Source organism: Colias eurytheme, chromosome 15 (genome assembly GCF_061535395.1).
Source record: "Colias eurytheme isolate Ceu_HAF_F1 chromosome 15, ilColEury1 Martin Lab GWU primary, whole genome shotgun sequence".
Taxonomy (NCBI): Eukaryota; Metazoa; Arthropoda; class Insecta; order Lepidoptera; family Pieridae; genus Colias; species Colias eurytheme.
In genome coordinates, this window is record NC_142994.1 from 5,512,958 (window position 1) to 5,530,889 (window position 17,932).

Genomic DNA, 17,932 nt, shown 5'->3' on the forward strand with positions numbered 1-17,932 from the left:
CAATTTATCCGCAAATATTTTTTTTTCGAAAACTGGCTAGATTTATTTAATCTATAGCAGCGATGACGACATATTTATTTACGCGTCGCGTAACCTAGGAGACCGGTTTTGGCGGGAAGAGCGCCCACGCGACATCGTTTCGAAGCCATTTTACGAGTAGATGAGAAACAACAATATAGGTAAAGTATTCGACCGCAGTGCACCGCGACGATCGAGCGCGAAACGTATTTCGACGACAGCCTTGGCTGATCGAAAATTACTATATATCTATAACAATCTCATCGAGTAATAAAAGTAATTAAGTTAATTAAATAATTGCTTACCTCTAACTCCGCTGACTTCCAGAGCAGAACTCTAACGTCCATAAAAAGGTAAGCAAATAAAGCGATCAATTTTCTATTTCTACTTTATAATTTATTATGATTAGAAATACATAAATATCCACTTTAGTTAACTTTAATTGTATTGCACGCCTCATAAGCGAAGCGTTGAGGTGGGTACTACTGTCACTTCGCGCAAAACATCTGATTTTTCAAACTTAAAATGTCTTTATGTATCATACATTGCACTTGTAAGATAATACATACACACACATATTAAGAAAAAACACTATTTTTAACGTTCATGATATTTTTGATGTCATTTTTGTTATTTAAACTAGTTAAAAAACAGTTTAAAAAAGTTCTGTCTTGGACGTCCGTGTGTCTGTATGTGCGGATCCTTTTTCTTGTTAACACGATAGCGACCGAAATACTTTACTAATCGAGTCTTTTTTTTTCTCTTACGCTTGAGTATGCTCAGGAATAGAACCCTTTCATTTTTCAGGGTCTGATTCGATGTGGTTTAATTGTTATTAAATAAACAAAAATAATAATTAATAAATATTTATTAAAAAAAAATTATGAGGCGTGCACTTTTGGATTTTCCAAATTATTTTAGTCTGAAATACAAAATGAAAACAAACGAAACAAGCGTTACATACAATTTGTAGAGCTCATAGAATATTATAATTCTACAATTTCATGCGCATGAAATTTTTCCCATTATTTTTGAATACAGTAAATTAAAGAAACAAGAGAGTAAATACATAAAAGTTAAGTTTCCATATAAGTCTTCATTGTTATGTTCTTTTCAACTTTGATTTAGTATATGTTAGGAAGTACCTACTACTAATCCCCGCAAATAAATAATATTTTAACTTCATAAGTATTTTGAACATGCTCTATAGTATGACATCATTCTCATATTTTATGATGAAAACATAATTTCGTTTCGTCATGGATTTATATATATATGTACATTTTTTATGAATGAATTTTATAATGCGACACTTGGATTACCTACTTTTTATTTTGGTTTTCTTATATAAATGTTTATGAAGTCTTTGAAGAATCTTATCAGAATTCAGAAGTAAAATACATGTTATGATATCTTAAATTATTCTATTTATTCTTGCTCTACAATTTAAAGAGGAACTTCATATTCATTAACTGACTGACTGACTTACGAAATACAATAAAAAATCTGGTCTTTAATATTTTTCACAATACGAAAACAAACAGATTCTAAATGTTTGCTCTAGCAAACATTTATTTTTTACACAGGTTTTCCTGATACTGAACAGATATTATTTCAGTTGTTCTCTAAATTGCCCCTGCTTGCATATACACATCAGTCATCACAATTAAGGAGCCAATTAAGGGTCCAATTCCAATATTGCCCCTGCGGCAGGCAGCTGAGTAGTCAGTTTAAGCATTAGTTAGGGAGTAACATAATCAAAACAGAAATGTATATATTTTTGGTTTGATCAGAAGTTATTTATTTACAATATTATAACAGTATTTCTGTTTAATCAACTGACCTTTCGATGTAGACGCTATCTTATTTATCTTTGAGGTCGAACAGACGATGACGGTATTTTCAGAAATATAATTATGAATGACTGCACTCAGGTTATCGAGACACGAATAACAAGCTAAATTGATTGGCACTTGTTTTAAAATAATCGTTGAATATTCCTATTAAGAACCTAGCTAAAAATATACGATGTTTTAATGATTGTCAAATCGTGTTTGTACGTTTCTATGCCTTTATATAGAAAACGATTCAAGTCTAAGATTCAAGTAGTCTTTTTCTATGGACATAGAGAAGAGCTATGTTGGTAGGTATAGCAAAATTACAAAACGGTAAAAGATGAAAACTGCCATTACCTAATAAGTCTCTTTATCGCCCATGCGATATTATCGTGACAGGCTCTTCAATGCTCATAGTAATCCATAAAAATAAGCTGAACGAAAATAACTTTCATGTTTATAATCAATCATGTTGTATTGAGTTGGCAATTATATTGTTTCTGGAACTTGGTTTAATAAAAAATAAAACGACACAAAAAAATAGAAAAATTTGAATTTATTTATTCAATAAAGAGAAAAAAATAGTGGAGTGGGAGTGTGACATGCTTCGGTAGGCTCACCTTTGGATATGAAGATTTTTGCTCGTCATGAGGATTTTTGCACCGGTACATTTTTTCGGTGTAGGTACCTACTACAAAAGTGAATATGTGGGGTTATGGATGGCTAGTATGGGATATCAATAAAATATATATTTGGACACTTTCCATTCCATGTTGATTTAATAAAGAGATGAGGGGAGCATTTTTTGCGTTCATATAATATTATAGTAATTTACTAATTTGTGATATTATTATAGATGTGCAGGTGCAGTTATTATTCGCCTTTAGGTACTACTTGTGCATTTTGTTTTATTAATAAGAAGTGCTTTTATTAATAAGAAATAATCAATATTAAAGTTATGAAAACATTTATTATTTGTACAATTATATAATAAAGAAAAGCACAGCACCAATTAACATTTCTGTGATAAAAAATGCAATAAGAAATTAAACGTTAGATCTGTGTACTAGTTCTTAGACTTTAATGGAAGTTGCTGCGAAATGCGGTAATTCTGGAAGTTTCACATGCCTTTTAAGAAAAAAGATCTAGTTATGTAGGTGGATATATGGACAGAACTATCAGTTCGATGTGACTAGTTTTGTTGAAATATTGGAAATTAAAAATCTTTGATTACTTTTAACAGCGGTCGATGTTATGAGACATTTTTTTTGTCCTAATTTGCATCTACATGTATATTAGTATTTCTAACATAGAGTTGTGACATCTGTTAAGTACTCTATATCAGTTAAACTGATATGAAATAGTAAATTTAGTTTATAAGTGTGTATGTATTGTAGAATTTATGTAAGTAACTGTGCATAAAGCTAGGTTTGTATATTATTTAAAATAGGTAGAATTAATAATGCAGGGTAGTCAAATTTCTTTTTTTGGCATGTGTATAATTTTATTAAGCTACTAACATTCGAGTACAATCTAGAACAAAGAAACGAATGGCCCAAATACGATTTTATTCATTTTTCACGTTGACAGTGACTCGTACAACCTGGTACTAGCTTGACTACTCTTTTAGGATTGTATGACGAATATTTTTTTATGAAGAATTCATGAATTTTTACAGGGTTTAACGTTTCATATATAAAATAGATAGGTGTACTAAAATAAGGCAGTCTACAGTTATACGTTTCGTAAACTATAAAATATTACATTTAGTCACATTAGAGTCCACACGCTAAATATTTGACACTAGACTGATAGAGTATAGAGTCTAGATTGAAGATTCTATACGAGCGATGCAGATGGTAAGCTACTTCATAATTTAAAATAAATTTACTTCATTTATAATCCAGTACTATCTAAAACTACCAAATCGATTTGGATATAGGATGCCTTTTTTTCAGGTGAAAAAGAACGCTATATTTTTTATAAGTTTTTATCCTGCATAAACCAGGGCAGACGAGTGGCTAGTACGTATGTATATAGGACTCGTTTATTGCGCATTTCTTTGCGAGTTAAACTGTACAATGTATCATAGGTAATACAAGGAACATAACAATAAATCATTTCCGTCACATAGTAGTGGGCGATGGATGAAGGCGATAAAAGGAGTTAATATGTGGGATGTTAACCGACAGGTTTTATAAAACACATTATAATATCTGTATCGAACTATATTTTACTTAACTGTTTTCCAGTTTTTCCAGAACAAAACACATTAATAACTCACTTCTTATGTACTGTATTATTGTTATCGTAAAATAGCTCTACTATAAATTTTAATGTTGTCGTAAAACAGTAGTAGATTGTTTATAACTATTCCAAATTCGTGGTATCTACATTTACTTTATTTTTAATTTTGCTTCTAAAACTAAAAACCTAAATCGGTAAAGGCTAAAGTGATATTTTAATCAAATCAAAAGATATATTTTTAGGTCGACTTTGAATACCTAACATAGATACGTTCTATCAGTAAAGTAAAATGGAAATACAGCTTTCTATTTCAAGATACCTAAGGTAATATGCACTCGGCACGCCTAGCTATGTGACGATGCTTTGGATAAGATTTTTTTCGATTAAGATTAGAACTACTTGCCATACACGGATGTTTTTACTTACAAAACTAATCTTATGGAATTTATAGTCAGGTTCTTCATTATTATTATTTATAATTTTCACTTTTATAATAGTATGAACTATGAAGGTAGTTACAAGTTGCCTAATCAGCTGTGCACTCAATCAAACAAACTCGTTAAGAGTTTATAAATCTTAGTTATAAATGCTTTTACACTACTGTTCTATTATATTTTATGTATGTATATCTATACAAGTAATAGACATAAATATTAATGTTCATATTCAAATCACCAATATCTATAAATGTGATTGGTTGGGAATTTATGTGCGCGAATAATTTTATTCGTTTATTGTACCCATGATTCATGAGCACTAAAACTGGGATAAATCGACATCTTCATTATGAATTAGTTTTGTAGTTACGATTTGTTTAGTATTGGTTGTTAAATACCTAATACTTAAGCGGAACATTAAGTTATTAATTAGAAATGACAAAGCTGCAGTTAAGTCTCATAAAATACTGCGCTAAAATATGGATTAAAATGGTGATGGTGCAATTGTAACGCAAATGTCGGGGGTCGGCAATGCGGATAATGTTTTAAAACTTTGGTTTTTATAGCTATTTTTTCAAATTCATGCAATATTTTTCTCTCTTTCCGCTAAAAAGTATATAAGTATCTTATATACTAGCTGTATTCGGGTTTAATCTTAGGTTTAATAAAATGTGACTTTTTAAAATCGTCGAAAAATTAATCGTAAAAAACAAAGTAACTAACAAAAATCTCGCATGAACTCTACAATATACGGGCATACCCATGGTATACCTAAGTTTTTTTCTTCGGTGTTCGTTATAAATATAAAAAAATCTATGATTACGCTGTTTGAATAAGGGAAGTAAGATGTTGATGTATGTATTTATATTGATGTAGGAAATACGTTAAGGTCAAGACCAATTAGGGGCTTTATTAGAGTTCACGTTCAGAAGGTGTTCTGGTCTTTATTCATATGTACTATCAATTGGCTGAATCAATTATTTTAATTTATTATAGACACAGGTGAGATAGGAGGTGGGTTTTCATCACGTTTTCATAATAATTATGACATTATAGCACTTCTATTGGTTTTTACTGTTCTGTGGATACGAGGGATACAGATACTATATAATTTTGATCTGTGTTTCTTATATTAAGAGGGGGCATAAAGCAAAATAACCAATCTTCTATTAGATGATACGTGTAATATTCAAGACCAAATCTAAAAAATAAAATATATATCAAACTAGATGATTTGTTCAACGATTCTGTTTAATCAAAAACATAAAATATTAAAATTGACTCGATAAAAAAAAATCACCAAGTTATACTAATTTTCACACTTTTACGTTTTCTACTTGACATGGTACTTAATACTTATTATAGTAGAGCCATTTTAATAGGCAACATTTGACAGTTCAACAAAATTCAACAACGTAACCTAGTAACGACGACATAGAATAACATGATATTTCGTTTTGTTAGAACTGCACATTAGCTTAACTTTTTTCAATTACCATTACTTATATTTTATAATAATAATGACCGATATAATTAATTTTAAGATTTGATTTTACTGATAAACCATTCTCAACATAATAAACAATTTCTGATTTAAAGAACTGACGTCGCTACAATTTTGTGTCAGTAAACCTTTTTTCTTTTTAAATACCAGAGACGTTACTCTAAAAATCGAAATCTGACATCTAGAATCGAATGCATTGATTACTTGTGAATAAAAATCATCATAAATTAATAAATGCGTTGTGTTTTTTTAATTATGTAAGTATTATACTTGTCTTATTTTGCTCCTTAAATTTACGAAAGAAAGTATATTACTGGGACAGGGATTCCCCTGATGAATTTGAAAATTGACATGTGTTTCAAGTTCGATTGACAAATGTTTCAAGTCCGTATCGATTAATTCACTTTAATCGATGTTTTCAAGCAGGTTACCTCTCTTCGAAGATAAAATTGATAGACGTCAAATGTTGCCTATTAAATTGGCTCCACTATATGATTTTTTTTTTCATAGACAATTATATTAAAACATTTGCAAGATATTTGTCAGAGCATTTTGTGTAATTACTTTTAGTTTTGGTTTTATCTGCGATAAACCACTTTTGGCGCTCTTTTTTTCTCGAGATAAACGTTTGGTTTTGTCACGATAGACGAAGTAATAGAAGATTGGTTATTTTGCTTTATGCCCCCTCTTAATTTCAATAGATGACAAGTCCATAAAAAGTTTCTACATATAGAAACAGGCAATAAATACTGTAGATGTCATTTGTACATTACCAAATCATGTTATAATAACGTCATTTTATTATATTTTTCATAGTAATTAGAGACGTTTTAATATTTATTTATTTCATGAAACCCTTTGTGCATAAGATCACGAAATATATTATTTATGGTGTAATTGCTACAATCAAACTTTGCTGAATTGTAGAGCCTTGATTTGGATTTTATATACACAGAATCGAACATCTAAAATCATGAAGTCAATAAAAACAAATCCAAGTACAACTAGATCGGTACGTATCTAATTAAACAAAACGAAATTATTAGTCACATTTATGATTGAATTTGAACAGGTGTTAAGAATATCAACTATATGCTATATCACTCTTTTTGTGCAAACACACAATATTACGACTCGTAATTTTTGCTAATTGTAATATTTTGGTTATTCAGGCAGTGACGCAACACCGAACTGGGATAGGAGTAGCGCGTACCGCGTCAACGTTGACAAAAAGGTCCTTCGCGTGTGACAGTCTCATGGGCATACGTCAGAACCCGTGGACACCTACAAAGCGACGTGGGCCCATCGCCGCCGAGTCTGCTAGTCCTGGTCCAGCTGTTGTATCTTTGCCTTCACTCATCGGTAATTCATTATTCTCGTATTACGTAAACATACTAAATTAAACTGATGTCACTACATATTTTTAAAGAAGGCTAATAGCTAATGAATATTTTTTGTGCCTTAGGTAGGTAATTTTAATGATTCATTTCTCTGAATTTGCATAAAACCTTGCGGAATTTCAAAGAATGTCTCGTTATGGACGTCCATACCGTAATTGTTTATACTGCACGTAAATACCGGGAAACATATTATTGAAACAGCTGTTTTAGTTATAAGCATACTTATTATTGTTAAGTGATATTATGTAGATATCGGTTTTGGCAATGGTAATATTAATTGTATTTCGTTTCTGGTTTTGTATCGAATACATCAATGTCCGCTGACATCATCCGGAGGTTATACTGTGAGTGTGAGATTACAGCTCGCAAACATTGGCCTTGCCCGTGTTCATACACAAGGTGACATCACTTTGTTTATGTTCGCCAAACCGTATTTGCCATACTAGTTTTTACCTAATTTAAACACTGAATCGAAAGGATATTGACGTGAGTTAATGGCTTTAAATATAGACTCGAGATAACTTTGTGCTCGAGCGACACGCAAGTTGTTCTTAACTTTTAGTTGTCCAAAAAAGTGAAACGTGTGTCAGCTGTGCCTAAGATTGCTATATTTGGGTATCATAAAACGTGCTGTGGGTGAAAACTTTGAACCTGAACAAGGTGAGCGTCGTTTAGAAAGAATTAAAGTGTGATTAAAATCGAATTAGCATCGAAGCTATCCAGTTGGAAGCGTTCTAACGCGGGGCGATAGAAAGTTACTGTAGAGTGTTGCTATAACGAATTTCTAGATTTTGTTAGTCCTCGAAGTTTACCAGTTAAAAATTGCCTTATAAACTGACTACATAATATGCGAATGTACAATGTACATGTTTTCATTGTGAAGGAAATTTATATTCAATTATTTTGTATCGAACAATTTATTCAATAATTTGATTGGTTTAGGCAAACCACCACCAGAATCACGGAAATCTCGTGCACCAGCGTTCACATTTGGGCATAAGTTGGATCCTGCAGGAAAAGATAAGACTGGCCCTGGACCTGCCACTTATAATACAGAAGGAATGACGTCAAAAGGTAAAATTTACGGGCAATATTTATAGTTATTCTGTTTTGCATATAATTCACTTGATATCCTTCAAGTATCAAGATTATGTGTATTAGGTAACTATATCTAAATACGTATTTAAAAAAATGTTTATGTTTAACCAAACAAATGACTCTATAACTGGCTCTATCACATACGTAAATAAATTCTTTGTACAAATGTAGATGCTATTATTCAATTGTTACAGTGGAGATCTTGTGTAAGATAAATGTAACTCTTATGTATGATACTTTGAACAGTATCGCAAATTGGTACTAATCGATTAGTAAATTGAATCGACTAGTTTCATAGCACGAGACATAAATACACGTATTACGTATGCAAATATTAAAAAATATGAATTGTATTATCGTATTTTAATGCACAAACTTAATAAATATAAATACTTTTCTTTAATATTTGCTAAAGGTAGAATACAAAATAATAATTATTCTGACTGTTTGCCAAATAAAGTTTCTATTATTTAAATTATTATATAACTTAATAGCTAAAAAGTGTTCTTTCAATTCGTAAAGTTACGTGTTCGCAACCATAACCAGGTCATGACTTTATGGTTGCAGTCTGATTTGCATAAACATCGTCTGCAGTGCTTTATTTCCTCCGTTTTAACAAGGATAAGAATGTAAATGAAGCAGAGATCGAAAGATCCAAGAAGTGTGTATCGTATGAATGAATTTTTGCCGTATGATTATTTTTGCATAATTGTGGGGTGGGTCGACATTGAATGTTAAGTTCCTCTAGTTGCATTTATCCGTTGTCACCAAATAAGTCCGTATAAATGAAGGTGATCGACGCGGTGAGTCAGCTGCGGTCGCGTAGGTGCGAAGAGAACCCTGAATGGTCTGCTCGATTCGCTCCACATACAGCCTCAGTGGACTATCTACGACGCTTCGTGCTACTCTTGCACAAACTGGGACGCGTTTTATTTATTTAAAAAAGTTCAGTGTTTGTGTGTTTATTCTGATACAGTGCCATAGGACTGTCGACGCAAAGGTATTTATATTGCTGGAATGTTTATTCAGCTGTTAACGAATAATATTTTGAAAATATATCTGAAAAATAAATTTAGTTTATTTATAGTTTACACTTTATTGATCAAAATGTGCTTCTGGATTTGCAATATAGGAATGTAATGCGTTCAAGCTCCTTTCGAGAACACGAAACATATGAATAAATAAATATTAAATCATCACATTATAATATTAAACGAACACGTTTTAGAATTATTATTCAATCGTATAGTTTCTTGTTTTCTTAATTCATAAGTAGTTAAAGCGTGTATACTAACAATTAGACGTCTATGCTAGGCAAGGCTGAGGGGCCAGCTGTGTCGTTACACGGAAGATGGCCGCCGCTAAAAGTCGCGCCCACGCCAGCTCCTTGTGACTATGAGCCGAGTAAAGCGTCAAGGGCTGTGCTCGATCATGCGCCAGCATTTTCGATAGGTCTTCGAGTCAGCCTGCCACAAGCTGGGAGTAAAACGCCAGGTTCAGCAAAATTCGGAGATCATCATTGTCTTTAGAGCCACATGTTTTTGTTTCATTCACTATCATTAAAGTTATTATTTCAGTGCTCGCTGTTTAAGTTTTCCTTTCGCTTGATAGTTCTAAAAGGTTTTCCTGTTTTTAGTTTGGCTTGTAGCCTTTTGCATAGTGTTTGAGGTAGATAATGCTGGTTTGGTCATATCGTTCATTTCAGTCTTAAGAAGTTAATGGCATTTCATTTTCTATTTTTTGTTATATACATATTTTGCATGTGTAGTACTCGAACTTCATTGTAAACAGTTCATCATGTTGATATTTCAGTGCTAGTTTATTTTTTTCATTTTCTTGTGTAATTGTTAATAGCATATTTTTTTAGTTAAGTTCGTCGTAGAAAAGAAGCATTTGAAAGTTATTTTATAGAAATATTTTTTTTGTCAATAGATTATTAAATAACTCGGATATTTTGTATACCTACGGTACCAGTTTTTTTACCTTTCGCATGTTAATTATTTTTCTTCCATTTTAACTTTAAAACAAGAGCGTTATAAACTCTAGGCATGCATTTTTAACTTTTAGACGCAGAGCTTTCTAATACACAAGTTCATGCGATTTCAATGACTACAAATCGTTACAAAACTTTCAACTACCTCTATAGTCTACATCTTCTATTCAAACCTTCACAGCACCGAACGTTTATTCTATGCCACCGGTTCTCGGCGAAGCGCGAGAAGGCAGTAAGCGTGCGGCGCCCGCCTTCAGCATCACTGGGAGGGGGAAACCTTCAGAGCTGAAGGCGTCTATGCCTGGCCCTGGAACATACACTACGGATAAAGCATCTACTGTGATAACGAAGAGGCCACCAGCTTATACCATGGCTCCAAGACGCGAACTGAAACACCCGTCTGCGTCCGTGCCTGGACCAGGAGTGTACTGTCCAGAAAAGGTAATAATAATAATATTAGGTAGACAAATTACACAAACTACTCTTATTTACTTATTTTATAAGGTTCTTTATATAATTTGTTCATGATTTTAATGGAAAAATGTTTATTTTCTACTCTTGTTGTCATTCCCTTATCATTAATAATAACTAATGCGTACGTAGCAATAACCTTCTAAGCTAACACGACCTCACCGCAGACGCATCTCATGCAGGTATCGATTATTATTATTAAGATATACATAAATGGAATCATTTATTATTATTGCAATTTTCTAAAAAAAAAATTTTTAAATTTTCTCATTTTACTGATTATTAAAGTCTTTATTGTTTGGAATTCTCTTTTGTTTGATTTTATGCGAGTATTATATTTAGAAATTAAAGACACCTTTGTTTGATATTCGACAAAAATAAGATCAAAGCAAATTCAAATGAAAAAAAGTCTGAGAAGTAATTTATCAAGTCCTGTTCATTTTAAAAAAGTTATATAATAGAGCTAATTCTTAGTCTGTCCTTTATTGTAGAGGTTCTTATCGATTGGAACGATTGGTAGATTACCAATCGTTCCAATCGATGGTGATGATCCCTACTCGAGTAGATACCAAAGCGTAGTGGTGAGGTCATCCATAACGCCAAGCGCCATAGGCCATAAGCCCATAATACTAACAAGGGTTGGGTGCACGGCAGGTCTGCGTGACGCTGCCCTGGGCGCCGGCGCACACGTTCGGCATCCGCCACTCGCCGTTCGCCGGTCAGTCAGTCCACTACGCCGCGCCCGAAGAGATCACCGCAAGCTAATCTCGCCCTTACGAGCTTACGCTTCACCCCTTTCGCTCATCGATTATCCTCTAACCGTATCATGTAAATTAAAGATTGTTTGTGTTTACGATGCCAGTTTATTTATTGATAATGACACAAGCGGCGATTGAAGATGTGTTGTAAGTGTTCATTTTTGCACCTTATCAATAGTTACGGTCACGCAAAAGTTTGTTGTGCAGTTCGCTGCGGTAATTGATAATGTTATTCGTAGTGCACTTTTAAGTTTTCTCTAATCGATCGTTGCTCGCTCAGTTTATTTTTCTTGTTCATAGCATTTTTCATATTGGATAACATTGTTGCATTCATCACATCGTGCTTGGATATTTATTTTTTGGTTTATTACTATGAAACGTAGTTCAAGAGCACTTGCAGTTACTATGTAAAGTTTTAAATTTATATGTATTGGAAATTTATATAATGTATTTAGTTAATTCGATACCTTACGCTACAAAATATGTTTTCAGGGTGAACATCAAAGAGTTACAACCACAACCACGAAGCACACGTTTTCAAGCAGAATGAAAACTGAACGAACAGAAAATGTTCCTGCACCTAATGCTTACAATCCAGAGAAAGCGGATAGGTTTTTAAGAGAAAAGTCACCCGCTTTTTCATTTAGAACGAAAACTGAGATGTACAAAACACGCGATGCCCCCGCACCGAATATTTATTCACCTGAAAAGTCGCTTAATTCACTAAAAAATGGACCGAAATATACTTTAGCAGGAAAAGGATCTGCTGAAAAACATGATGTAACTCCTGCGCCTAATTCATATGAACCGCAGAAGGCTGATAAAATGTTACATGAAAAATCACCTGCCTATACTATGAGATCTAAAGAAGTTGTTGAAAAAATAGAGCAAACCCCTGCTCCTAACGTTTATTCACCAGAAAAATCTGTTCATGCTTTACACAGTGCGCCGAAATTTACCATGTTGGGCAAAGTACATTCAACGAAAATAGAACAAACGCCAGCTCCTAACAGCTATAACCCTGAAAAAGCAGACAAAGTATTACATGAGAGCACACCAGCTTATTCGTTTAGAATTAAGGAGCAGCACATAATAAGGAGCGAATCACCTGCACCCAATGTATATTCTCCAGAGAAGTCTATGCATGTTTTGGATAGTGCACCTAAGTTCACTATGAGCGGTAAAGGTCCAACAGATAAAATTCCTGATACTCCAGGTCCAAATGTTTATTGTCTAGATAAAGCTGATAAATTATTGCACGAATCGTCACCTGCATATACGTTTCGGACTAAGGACGAGATCATAAACAAAAATAATAACCCGGCACCAAATGTGTATGCACCTGAAAATTCAATGCATATGTTGGATAGTTCACCGAGATTTACAATCGCTGGAAAAGGACATTCTCCCAAAATTGAAAATGTACCTGCTCCAAACGCTTATAGCCCCGATAAAGCGGACAAACTTCTTCATGAAAGTACTCCTGCATATACTTTTCGACCAAAACATGCTACCGACAAGCCGAGTGATACGCCAGCTCCTAATATGTACGACCCTCACTTTATAGACGGAACGCCAAAATTTAGTTTATACGGGCGAGGTCTTGATCCTAAGCCTTCTGATACACCAGCTCCAAATGTATATGATCCTCGTGTGTCGGATTCAGCTCCAAAATTCACGATTTCTGGTAAAGGAATTACTAGTAAACCTTCAGACGTTCCAGCACCGAATGCATATAATCCCCATCTTCCAGAAAATTCACCAAAATATTCCTTGGCAGGTAAAGGCCGAGATGGAAAGCCTTTGGAAACACCGGGACCTAACTATTACGACCCGCAGATTCCTAGTAGCACTCCTAAATATACTATTGCTGGAAAAGGCCCCGATGGAAAATTCCCTGATGTTCCAGGACCTAACGTTTATAATCCCCATTTAATGGACGGTGCACCTCATTACAGTTTATATGGAAAAGGTTATACACCAAAGCCATTTGAAACACCTGGGCCGGCCGCATATGACCCGAACTTACCACAAAACTCTCCTAGATATACTATTTGTGGTAAAGGACCTGATTCAAAAGTGTCAGATGTACCAGGTCCAAACGTTTATGATCCACACGTTCTCGACAATACCCCGAAGTATACTATCGCTGGTAAAGGTAAACCAGAGAAAATTTCAGACACACCAGCTCCTAATTCTTATGATCCAGACAAACATAGATTAGATGGAACACCAAAATATACTTTTGGAACAAAAAGACCATTAGAAAAACTTCCAAACAATCCTCCTCCTAATGCGTACAACCCAGAAAAAGCTGATAATATTCTTCACGAACATTCACCAGCATATACCTTCCGGCCAAAAATTGAAAACGAAAAACCTATGAATACCCCCGCTCCTAACGCATATAATCCAGAAAAGGCAAATAGCGTTATTTTAGAGAAAACTCCAGCTTATTCCTTGGCCCCTAAGGGAAAGGATGCTAAAATAAGTGACGTTCCTGCACCTAATGCATATAATCCCGATAAGGCTGATAAGATTTTATTAGATAGTGCACCTCGATACTCATTTAGGATAAAAACGAAGCCACCAAAGCAAGATGATGTTCCTGCTCCAAATAATTACAACCCTGACAAAGCTGACAAAGTGTTGCTACCAAATGCTCCACAATATACTTTCAGGATCAAGTCCAATACCTTGAAAGCTTTGGATACACCAGGTGAGTTATTTATTTTATCTTTTATGTGTAGTGGCCTTGTCCCTATTAAGTTACAACCAAGGAAAAAGATAACACGATTTTTATTTTTAGACACTTACAAAAAGATGATTGCCTATTATAACAGACTTAAAAATAGAACGGCATTGACTTTATGTATCTTTGACTTTTTAGCACACATACACATTGAATCCTTACTATTATCACAGAATACATAATAGTAGCTAAACGCTACAGAACGGACACTCTCCGTCTCCCGCCAAAATTAAACACTTACCTCACCCAGGACGATCAGTCTAAAAATGGTCCATATTTTTCTACAGGGACGATACGCAACGAAGATTGACAACATTACTCAAATTGACTTAAAGTAATTTTATTATTTTGGATTTGTGATTATCGTTTTTCGTGGAAAATGGTTAGATATTGTGCTGTGGATGTATTTCATCAGAAAAACGCGAAATTTTTTTACGCTAGTCAAAAATGTGCCAACCATAAAGCGTTAACACACACATTTGCAGTCTCTACAGTGTGACTGTCAAAACGATAATTTTGTATAGAGTGTCCGGGGTGTGCTATTATTACAACAAAGTTTACTAAAAATTTTCATGTCATATTATTATCTATTTAATTATTTGTTTATTATATTTTAGCTCCCAACTCATACACATTACTAATGCCCGTGAAAACTCCGCTTTACACGATATCGGGTCGCCACAAGGAGCCAATCGATGAACGGATAAAAGTTCCCGCTCCAGGCAGCTATAACCCAGAAAAGGGATACAAATTCGTTTTAACTTACTCGCCACAATATACATTTGGCGTTAAGATCCAAACGGAAAAGTTTGCGGAATCACCAGGTAAGAATATAAATTAAATGTAGAAAATAATAAATTTAATATTGTAACTTGACTCTGTATTATGCTCAATGTGTAATTTTGTAGAAGAGTAATCGTCATATTCTATGAACTTAAGGGCAATTATAATAAGCCTATTATGAATTGTAAAGGTTTCCTGAGTTTCCGTGTCCAATGTATTGGAAATAAATAAAGTGTCTTCGCATACCTAATGAATAAACAAATAATAAGACATAATAAGTGTACTACAAATATATTAAGCGTTTTATAATAATACAAACAATTTCCCCAGAAATCAGATTTCATATTTTGCATCCAGTTTATAAATATGAATAATCTCGGTATCTTGCCGATAAAATAATGGACAGAGCTTTCATAAATATACAAATGTAGGTAATTTACATTTATAACGAATAAAAAATGCCTATTTTCAATAATATTGATTAACTCACAATTCAAAAATTTCTCATGCTTACTGAGATTTTATAGTTTTTTACTTGAATATTTTCAAGTGCATAATATGTTACGATCAATAGCGTATAAGATTTTAACTTCTTACCATATGACAAGCATGATTTCCATTTCACTTTGTTAATGAGAATTAAATTTACATAATTATTTGGTATTTCGTTTTATACCATTCAAATGCTTTATAAATGACTAGCTACTCGTCCGCGCGGTGTAGTCACAGGAAAACCCATATGGTTTCCATTCTCGTGAAAATTTTGGGATAAAAAATATTCTATATCTTAATCGAAGTTACCATCTATGTGTGCGTCAAATTCCATGAAAATCAGTTCAGTAGTTGTTGCGTGAAGGAGTAACAAACAAACAAAAATACAAAATTTCGCATTTATAATATTAGTAGGATTTATGAAACCTAACGAAACGAATTTTTTTACTCTTTAAAAATGTCTTACATGTATATAATTATTATTTAATAGCACCGAACGCATACCGCATCCCGTCGGTGCTGGACTCGCCGGTGTACACGATGTCGGGCCGCCACAAGGTGCCGCTCGACGATCGGGCCAAAGTGCCCGCGCCTGGCACTTACTCGCCGGAAAAGGTGACTTTTTGTATATTTGCTTTGAGTTTTAATGCACTTGATTTTTTTTTAATTTTAAGTTTGTGTGTATTTTTTGAGAAATATTGTTTGTTTAGGGAGATTATAGTTACCAAGTAAATCGTAGACCTATGGTACTTGCCCAAACTTAGCAATCTTGGTTAAGATTTGATAGTAAAAACAACGATTGGCATTTGTTTATATAGCAATTATTAATCAATTTAGTAGTATGTAATAAAAATATGTATTTATCAGATGGATTATATTTTAACGTTAAGACATATTTTGTGCTCAACAGGTGCAGCTGGATAAAAAACCGAACATAACATTCGGGATCAAACATTCGCCTTTACTTGGACAGTTGAAACCCATAGAACCCCGTCGGGTCGTCAACGAATTCATTGAAAACGAAATTAAAACGAGCAACGTTAACGATGTAAAACGAACAAACGTTAATGTGCGTCAAGAAACTAATACTAATAATTATAACCATTCTACTAACACTGATAAATATGTTGCACAGAATGTAGATGATGTTATAGACTCATCAGATCTACAAAATGGCTTACGCACTCACGTAACACAAGTGAGAACTAAGGAATTAAGGAGTACAACAGCTACACCAGAACCAGTGCAAGAAACTCTAACGCAAGAAATTGTATGGATCCCAGAACAAACGCAACGACGTGGCTCCTACACGATCGAAAAATCTGATGGCAACGGTTTTGTTGAACGTTACAACAATAGCGAAGTGATTCCCGTGGAAAATGGAGTTATGAGAGTATCTGGTAGTGGGGAAAGAAGCGCGTCTAATACTCAAGAACATAGCAATGAAGTTATCCAAGGAAATGGTTTCGTCCAAAATGTTGATAAAGCATTTCAAAGAGCGAGTGCGAATGAGAAATCTCAACGAGCGACGGAACAAGTTCTTGTGGATTCTGATGTGAAACATCTTCCTAATGGGGGCATCGCTAAATCAACTACCACTACTACTATTAAGAAAGTAGGAACTGCTGCCAAAACAGCAAACGCTACTACTACAGTAACTCGTACTAAGACAGCCATTACATCAAGAGATGTTGGTACTAAATAAATTCTTACAATAACTATGCTTCAATTGCAAATAAAGCTTTATATTAATTTATTAAAATGAACAATTCGCTCTATTAACAAAGCGCTGTGCAGCTTGCTAGGAAACTCTCGAATTTGTTACCTATTTAATTTATATTGAAATCTAAATATTTTATATGACATCAAATATAACTATACCTTGTTAAAAGTAATATAATAAAAATTGTTTTATAATTGTTTGTTTTTCTTACTTAGAGCAGGCTCCAAGGAGATGTTCGTTTGCAAAATAGCGGACCTAAATCTGACTTCTGCCAACCAGTTTTGTGGTCCCCCTTCCCCCACCCCGGTAATTAAATATGGCATACAAAGAAAAAAAATAAAAATTTCCAAAACATGCCGTGTGGGGTATCAAATGAAAGAGCTTATTGAGTAGATCACGAATATATAGCATACTATAACAA

The 17,932-nt window shown here is 33.7% G+C and overlaps 1 protein-coding gene across 3 annotated transcripts; it reads left to right on the plus strand.

The window, feature by feature from the left end:
* The first annotated feature begins 185 nt into the window (after positions 1-185).
* LOC149902305 (uncharacterized) lies at positions 186-17,705 on the plus strand. Of its 3 annotated transcripts, XM_090110534.1 has the most exons (9): positions 186-371; positions 7,214-7,403; positions 8,384-8,515; positions 9,854-10,033; positions 10,714-10,973; positions 12,254-14,480; positions 15,131-15,337; positions 16,279-16,403; positions 16,699-17,705. In XM_090110534.1, exons 2-9 carry the CDS (start codon positions 7,298-7,300, stop codon positions 17,491-17,493), a joined length of 4,032 nt encoding a protein of 1,343 aa, XP_089966660.1. In that variant the 5' UTR covers positions 186-371; positions 7,214-7,297; the 3' UTR covers positions 17,494-17,705. The 3 variants fall into 3 exon arrangements, with proteins under 3 accessions (XP_089966660.1, XP_089966658.1, XP_089966659.1); XM_090110532.1 differs by lacking the exon at positions 9,854-10,033; XM_090110533.1 differs by lacking the exons at positions 186-371; positions 7,214-7,403; positions 8,384-8,515; positions 9,854-10,033; positions 10,714-10,973 and adding an exon at positions 11,766-11,908.
* Positions 17,706-17,932: the final 227 nt, after the last annotated feature.